The sequence below is a fragment of the Suricata suricatta genome, chromosome 4, assembly GCF_006229205.1.
Source record: "Suricata suricatta isolate VVHF042 chromosome 4, meerkat_22Aug2017_6uvM2_HiC, whole genome shotgun sequence".
Taxonomy (NCBI): domain Eukaryota; kingdom Metazoa; phylum Chordata; class Mammalia; order Carnivora; family Herpestidae; genus Suricata; species Suricata suricatta.
The window spans coordinates 76,745,025-76,753,801 of NC_043703.1; the positions used below are offsets into that span (position 1 = coordinate 76,745,025).

At 38.9% G+C, this 8,777-nt stretch overlaps 1 protein-coding gene across 1 annotated transcript; it reads left to right on the top strand.

The window, feature by feature from the left end:
• Window positions 1–3,974: 3,974 nt before the first annotated feature.
• LOC115290609 (glycine cleavage system H protein, mitochondrial-like) lies at window positions 3,975–4,415 on the top strand. Its single transcript, XM_029938487.1, has one exon. The coding sequence runs from the start codon at window positions 3,975–3,977 to the stop codon at window positions 4,413–4,415; it is 441 nt and encodes a 146-aa protein (XP_029794347.1).
• The last annotated feature ends 4,362 nt before the right edge of the window (window positions 4,416–8,777 follow it).

Here is an 8,777-nt window from a genome sequence, read left to right on the forward strand (position 1 = left end):
TCTTTAAATCTTTTGCCCATTTTAAAATGGGATTATTACTTTTTTCTTATTGAGTTCTAAGAGTTCTTTATTATGTTCTAGATACAAGAGCCTTATCAGAAATACAGTTTGCAAATATTTTCCATTCTTGGAAATGTATTGTCTTTTCCCTTTTTAAAAAAATTTTTTTAATGTTTATTTATTTTGAGACAGAGAAAGAGGGAGTGCATGAGCAGGGGAGGGGCAGAGAGAAAGAGACACAAAACCTGAAGCAGGCTCCAGGCTGAGCTGTCAGCACAGAGCCTGACACGGGGCTCAAATCCACGAACTATGAAACCATGACCTGAGTCGAAGTCAGACGCTAACCAACTGAGCCACCCAGGCGCCCCTGTCTTTTTACTTTTTTGATAGTAGTCTTTGATTCCCCTAAATGTTTCATTTTAACAAATTTCAATTTACTTATTTTTTTATTTTGTTGGTTTTGGTTTTGGTGTCATATCTAAGAAGGCTTTGCCTGACCCAGAGTCATGAAAATTTACTCCTATATTTTCTTTAAAATTTTTTTAAATGTATCCCTCATATTTAGCTCTATGATTTATTTTCAGTTTGTTTGTATGTATGGTGAGGTATGATTTCATGAGTGTGAATATCGACCATTTGTTGAAAAGACGATTCTTTTCCCACTGGATTGTCTTTGCATTCTTGCCAAAAATGAACTGACCATAAGTTTAAAGATTTATTTTTGGACTCTTCAGTATATCTAATGAACTACGCATTTTTCCTTTTGTTATCCATTCTTGTTTAGAGTATCAGGCACTGACAGCTGACTAGGAACTCCACTGGGGGTGTGTGTGTGTGTGTGTGTGTGTGTGTGTGTGTGTGTGTGATTTATGACTCTGAGGTGGTTTTTTTTGTGTTTGCAGAAAAGGCTGCACTTGCGGTGCCTGTTCATGGTTATACATCCAAATGCAGGCATTCTGAGGACTGAGGACCTAGCAGCGATGGGCTCATAATGTGTGCCTCTCTCTCTACCTTGTGATCTCTGCCTCTGCTGCTTAGACATTGGCCATGTTCTCCGTCCTGGGCCGGGAATCCTTCGCAGCGTGGAGAAGCCCGCTTCCGGCCTGACGTGGACCTAAGAAGGCTCTCCCCGACCAGCCGCTGGCACGGCCAGGGTGGTCATGATCTTAGGTGAGCCATCGGACCCTCTTTAGCGAGTACCTGTTCCTTTGCCCTCAATTTGCACCAGGAGCCCTCGTTCTTCCCCCAGGGCCAGAAGTAACCAGCTTGTTAGTGTGCTCTGTCAGCCGCTGCTCCTTCCACACGCTTCTCTGCTTCAGTGTATTATAGGGATTTCAGCATCTAAGAATCAACTCTGAATGTATCTGCATTTTCTCTCTCCTCTAACACCACTAAAATGACAGAAAAGATTTTTTTAAATTAATATGCTTGTTTTTCCAGAGCAGCTTTAGGTTCACAGCAAAACGGAAGGGAAAGTACAGGAGTTTTGCATGCCCCCCTGCTGCTACACCCGCATAGCCTCCCACCAGAGTACATTTGTTGAGGGTTTTTTTGCATTTATTTATTTTTGAGAGACAGAGTGAGAGAGAGCATGAGTGGGGAGGGGTGGAGAGAGAAAGAGACACAGAATCTGAAGCAGGTTCCAGGCTCTGAGCTGTCAGCACAGAGCCTGACATGGGGCTGGAACCCACGAACCATGAGATTATGACCTAGGCCAAAGCCAGATACTAACCAACTGGGCCACCCAGGAGCCCCTGAGTACCTTTGTTATAATCCATAGAGTCATGCTGATGCATCATTCTCATCAAAGTCCGTAGTTTACATCAGGATTAGACTTAGTGTTGTGCGTTCTATGTGTTTCGACAAATGTATCATGACACGTGTTTACCATTATGGCATCATCCAGAGAGGTTTCATGCCCTGAGAGTCCTTGGTTCCACTGACTCAGTCTCCTTCCCCAGAGCCGCTGGCAACCACTGGCTTTTTACCGTCTCCATAGTTTTGCCTTTTCCAGAATGTCATATAGTTGAAATCATACAATATGTGTCTTTTAAGATTGGCTTCTTTTGGGGCGCCTGGGTGACTCAATCAGTTAAGTGTCCGACTTCAGCTCAGGTCATGATTCACAGTCAATGGGTTTGAGCCCTGCATCAAGCTCTGTGCTGACAGCTCAGAGCCTGCCTGCTTCAGATTCTGTGTCTCCCTCTCTCTGCCCCTCCCTCACTCATGCTCTTTTTCTCTCTGTCTCAATAATAAATAAAAACATTTAAAAAATAAATAAAAAAGAGTGGCTTCTTTCACTTAGTATGTATTTAAGGTTCCTCCCTGACTCTTCATGGCTTGATAGCTCATTTCTCCTTGCTGTTAAGTAATATTCCAGAGTCTGAATGTACCATGGTTTACTTTTCTGTTCACCTGCTAAAGGACATTTTGGTTGCTTCCAAGTTTGGGCAATTATGAATAACACTGCTTTAAACACCCACGTGCAGGTTTTTGTGTAGACACACATAGTCTCCCCTCATCCATGGAGGATAAGGTCCAATATCCCCAGTGGATGCCTGAAACCTCAGATAGTACTATATTCTTTTCCATATATGTATGCCTATGCTACTGTTTAATTTGTCAGTGAGGCATTGTAAGAAATTAACAAGAACTAATAATAGAACAATTATAACAATATACTGTAATAAAAGTTATATGAATGTGGTTTTTCTCTTTCTCAAAATATCCTTTTTTTTAATTTTTTTAATGTTTTTTTAATTTATTTTTGATACAGAGAGAGACAGAGCATGAGGGGGGGGGGGGCAGAGAGAGAAGGAGACACAGAACCGGAAGCAGGCTCCAGGCTCTGAGCTAGCTGTCAGCACAGAGCCTGATGCGGGGCTCGAACCCACGAACGTGAGATCTGACCTGAGCCGAAGTCAGAGCCTTACCCGACTGAGCCACCCAGGCGCCCCTCAAAATATCTTAAAGTACTGTACTCACCCTTCTTGTGACAGTATGAGGTGATACAATGGCGATGCAATGGGACAAAGCGAGGTGAATGACGGAGGCATTGGTGATACAGAATTAGGCTACTGCTGACCTTCTGACAATAAGTTAGAGAGGGTCATCTGCTTCAAGCCTCTGGTTGATGGTGGATGGCTGGAACCATGAGAAGTGAAAGCACAGACAAGGGCAGACTGCTGTACTCTTCAACGCTGGATAAATTCCAAGGAGCATAACTGCTGGATCATACAGCGCGCGTATGTTTAGTTTTGTAAGCCACCAATGTGGCTGAGCCATTTTGCATCCACCAGCAGTGAATGTGTTCCCATTGCTCCCCGTCCTCACCAGCATTTGGTGTTGCCAGTGTTTGGGATTTGGGCCCTTCTCACAGGAATGCAGTGTAGCATCTCCCTGTTCTCATCAGCAATTCCCTGATGAATTTAATGTTGGACATCTTTCCATATGCTTACTTCCTGTCTGGATATCTTCTTGAGCGAGGTTTCCTTTCAGATCATTAGCCTATTTGAAAATAAGAATACTTGTTGTATTGTTGTTGAATTTTAAGAGTTCTGTGTATATTATGTCCTTTGTCAGCTGTGTCTTTTGCAAATAGTTTCTCCCAGTCTGTGGTTTATCATCTCATTCTCTTGATGTTGTGTTCCACTGTGAAGGATTTTTAAAATTTTTGTAAAGTTCACTTAACCAATTCTTTCTTTCTTTCTTTCATGGATCCTGCCTTCAATGTTCTATCTAAAATGTCATTGCTAGAGGTGCCTGGGTGGCTCAGTTGGTTGAGCATCTGACTCTTGATTTCAGCTCAGGTTCCCAACGTCGTGGGATTGAGCAACGTGTGGGGCTCCACTCTGAGCGCGGATTATCCCCGCCTGCCCCCTCCCCTGCTTGTGCACATGCTCTCGCTCTCAAATAAAATAAAATAAAATGTCACTGACAGACTGTGACCCCCACACCTGTGCAGATCCAGTAACATGGCACTAGGAGCAGTGCAGAATTTGGAGCTTCGGCCCTGGGAGATGAGGGCTGGTACCAACCAGAAGCCGTGTGCAGGCTCCGCCCTGCTCTCCAGGCGTAAATCCACAGACAAACACGAATGGGCCACAACAGAAAATGGTGCTGGAACAGGGGGAACCAGCCGTTTTGCACAGGAAGCCCTGGGAGATGTGGTTTACTGTAGTCTGCCTGAAGTTGGGACTAAATTAAACAGACGAGATGAGTTTGGTACTTTGGAAAGTGTGGAAGGTGCTAGCGAGCTCTATTCTCCTCCGTCAGGAGAAGTGACTGAAATTAATGAAGCTCTTGCAGAAAGTCCAGGACTTGTCAACAAATCTTGTTATGAAGATGGTTGGCTCAGCAAGATGACACTCAGTAATCCTGCAGAACTGGGTGAATTGAGGAGCGGGGGAGCATAGAACCTACTGAGGAGAGGAACTGGATCCAGCACAGCTGTCTTAAGTTAGTGCATAGAGGATCTAAAATAGCGATTTTTAATTATACTAATGGAAAAGGAAACTACTTGCAGCAATGCTAACAGAAGGAAACACCGCTTACCTCTCTAATGATTGCAGATAAACACAGTGTACATCTAGTTTTGCAAAACCCTGTGGATTTTAGGCCGGGTTCCAGTTATAATATTCAGAGTCCTGAAATTATCTGTGCTTAAAAGCTAGTTATAAAAATCATGTAATTCAAGGATAACATTGTTATCTTAAGCCATAGGGAATATTGTAACTTGCTTATGTCTATCCCTGACTTGGGAGTGGAAATATTTAAATGATCTTCCCCCTGGAAATAACTGGCCATAAAGAAAGGTTTGTCAGCTGTATAGTGTCAGATAAAGAGCAATGCTATCTTTAATTTTGCAATATACTGTTCTTCCTGGTGCCATTTAAAAATTTTTTATTTATTTTTATTTTTGAGAGAAAGAGAGAGGATGAGTAGGGGAGAGGGGAAGAGGGAGAGAGAGAGAGACAACCTCCATGCACAGCACAGAGCCCAATGGGGGGCTCGATCCCATAACCCTGGAATCATGACCTGAACTAGAATTAAGAGTCAGATGCTCAACTGACTGAGCCACCCAGGTAACCTGCTGGTGCCAATTTGTATACAATGCAGCAACAACCTTGCAGGCAGATAAATAGTTTAACAACAAAGCATTCAACTTCTTTAAAAGATTCTTTTTTTTATATGTCTTTATTTTATTTTAAGAGACAGAGACAGCGAGTCAGGAAGGGGCAGAGAAAGAGAGAGGAAGACAGAATCTGGAAGCAGGCTCCAGGCTCTGAGCTGTAAGCACAGAGTCCGACGTGGGGCTCAAACCCATGGACTGTGAGATCATGACCTGAGCCGAAGTCAGGTGCTTAACCGACTGAGCCACCCAGCTCATTTAGTAACTGTTAGTATTTGTGAAAATGCTAATTGTAACTTATAGAAAGTTACTTTTTAAAAAAGAAATTTAAGCCATAACAGTGAAAATTTCTAAGAAAATGTTATAAATAAATAAATAAATAAATAAATAAATAAATAAAATGTCATTGCCATGCCTAACTCATCTAGGTTTTCTCCTGTTCTAGGACTTCCCTAATTTTATGTCTTACATTTAGGTTCATGATTTTTTGTGAAAACATTTTTTTGTGAAGGGTGTTAAGGTATGTGTCTAGAATTTCTTTGCATGAGGATGTCCAGTTCCAGCACCATTTGTTGAAAAGACTATTTTTGCTCCAATCATCTTTGTTAAAGATCAGTTGATGACATTTATGCATTAATTTCCAAGGTCCCTATCCTTTTGCATTGATCAAGTTGTCCATTCCTTTGCCAATATCATACTGTTTGGTTATTATAGCTTTATAGTAAGTCTTGAATTCTGGTAGTGTCAGTCCTCCAAATTTGTTCTTCCCTTTCAAAATTGAGTTGGCTGTTCTGAGTCTTTTACCTCTCTATATAAACTTTAGAATCAGCTTATCAATACCTACAAAATAACTTGCTGGGGTTTGGATTTGGATTGTGTAGGACCCATAGATTAAGTTGGGAAGAACTGCTGACACCTTGAGAACATTGTCTTCCTATTCATGAATATGGAGTGCCTCTCCATGTATTTAGTTCTTTCATCATAGTTGTGCAGTTTTTCTTCTGTAGCTCTTGTATATGTTTTGTTAGATTTATACTTAAGTACTTAAATCTTGTGGTTCTATTATAAATAGTAATGTGTTTTTAAATTACAAATTACAAGTTTCAAATTATGCTTGTTCATTGCTGGAATATAAGAGAGCCATTGACTTCTTTTGAGATATAATTGATATATATACATATATAGTTAACATTTATACCTTGTATTCATTTTAGGTTACAACATCATGATTTGATATATGTATATATTGGTAAATAATTAACACAAAATATTTAGTTACTATCCATCACCACACATAGATACAAATGTTTTTCCTTGTAATGAGAACTTTTAAGATCTATTGTCTTAACTTTAAAATATACAATATATAATTATTAACTATGATCAACATGATATACATTATATCCTCAAGACTTATGTATCTTACAACTGGGAGTTTTTACCTTTTGATCACCTTTACTCATTGACTTTTGCATATTAACCTTGTATTCTGCAAATTTCTATAATTGCCATTAGTTTCAGGAGTATTTATTTGTAGAGTTTTTTTTTTCAGATTCTCTACATAGACAATTGTGTCATCTGTGGACAAATAAATTTTTTTCTTCCCAATCAGTATAAATGTATTTCCTTTTCTCATCTTATTGAATTAAAGAACTTTCAGTATGATGTTGATAACCAATGGTGAGAAGAGATATCCTTGACTTGTTCCTGATCTTAGCAGGAAAGTTTTGAGTTTCTTACCATTAAATATGATGTTAACTGTAGGTTTTTCATAGATGTTCTTTATAAAGTTAAAGAAGTTCCCCTCTATTCCAGTTTTGCTGAGTGTTGTTGTTGGTATCATGAATGTGTCTTGGATTTTGTCAAGTGGGTTTTTTTACATCTATTGATATGGTCATGTAATTTTTTCTTCTTTAGCCTGTTTGTGTGATAGACTACTTTAATTGATTTTTGAATGTTTAATAAGTCTTGCCTGCCTGGGGTTGTGTTGTATAATTTTTTATACATTGTTGGATTTAATATGTTAATATTTGTTGAGAATTTTTGCATCTGTGTTCATAAGAGATACTGGTATTAGGGTAATGCTGGCCTCATAGAATAAGTTAGGAAATATTGCTTGGTTTTTATCTTCTGGAAGAGATTGTAGAGAATTGGTATAGTTTCTTCCTTATATGTTTGGTAGAATTTACCAGTGAACCCTTGTGGCCTTCATTTTGGAAGGTTAACTATTGATTTGATTTCTTTAATAGATACAGGCCTATTCAGATTATCGATTACTTCTTATCTGAGTTTTGGCAGATTGTACCTTTCACGGAAATGGTCCATTTCACTTAGGTTATCAAATGTATTCTTTTAATGTCCATGCTCTATTGATGTCCCCCTTCTTGCATTTCTGATATTGGCAATTTATGTTCTCTCTCTCTTTTTGTCTTAATTACTCTGGCTAGAAGCATACTGATTTTATTGATTTTTTTTTAAAGAACCAAGGGGGGGCACTTGTGGGGAGAAGAACTGGGTGTTATATGGAAACTAATTTGACAATAAACTATTATTTAAAAAAAAACAAGAAATTTTGGTTTTGTTGATTTTCTCTCCCAATTTCCTATTTTCAATCTCATTGATTACTGCTCTATCTAGTACTTATCATTTATTTTCTTCTGCTTACTTTGGATTTAATTGCTCTTTTCTTCCTAGTTTCCTAAGGTTAGGCTGTTGGTTGGTGTTACACTTTTTTCTTTTCTAATACTCACATTCAATACTATACATTTCTCACTTATCACTGCTTTTGTAGCATCCCACAAATTTTGATAAGTTGTATTTTCATTTTCCTCGAAATATGTTTATATTTCTATTGAGATTTCTTCTTTATATGTTATTTATAAGTGTTTTGCCTAATTTCTAGGTATTTTGTTGGCATTTTCCAGCTATCTTTGTCTTACTGATTTCTAGTTTAATTCCATGGTGGTCTGAGAGCTATCATTTCTGTTATTTTAAATGTATAAAAGTCTGTTTTTTGGCCTAGATTGTGATCTATTTTGATGAATGTTTCATGCTAAAATAAAAAGGATTGACTGAAGGTTTATATTAGAAGCTACACATATCATCTTTCCAACTGCCCTTCCCCTAATTGGAAAAAGTCAGAAAATTATTCTCTGAGTATGACAAGCTAGAGCATTGTGAGGTTACAAGGCATGATTTTGGACAGAACTATGGGACTATCCCCAGTAGGATGAAGTGGATGTAGTTCTGTTCTCATTCAGTTCTCGGAATACTGACCACAAGGCCATTATCCTCTGGGCAGGAAAATGGTGGTCTTCTCTGCGTTCTCTGAACACCGAGAAGGAGAGAGTTGAAAATATTGATATCAAAATCCTCCAACCAGAAAACCAAGCCAAATTACAGTGAAGCTTCACCACGCTCTCAGAGCTTCCAGTCAGCATTTTAGTGTTTAGCTCTCAGGTATGAACCTTTGAAGAATAATGTGAACCTGAAGAATGCTTCTAACTTGGAAGATGCAGACAAAAACACACAGACAAAAAAGCAACCTAAATAAGAGACTGTGTGAAGAGAAGAAATTTTCCACAAACTATCACTAATATTTTCAAAATGATAAGAAAAGATCTTGCAACCCTGAAATAAGAACATG

Excerpts from the sequence above, each read along its gene's own strand:
- LOC115290609 (XM_029938487.1), top strand. The coding sequence starts at position 3,975 with ATGGCACTAGGAGCAGTGCAGAATTTGGAGCTTCGGCCCTGGGAGATG.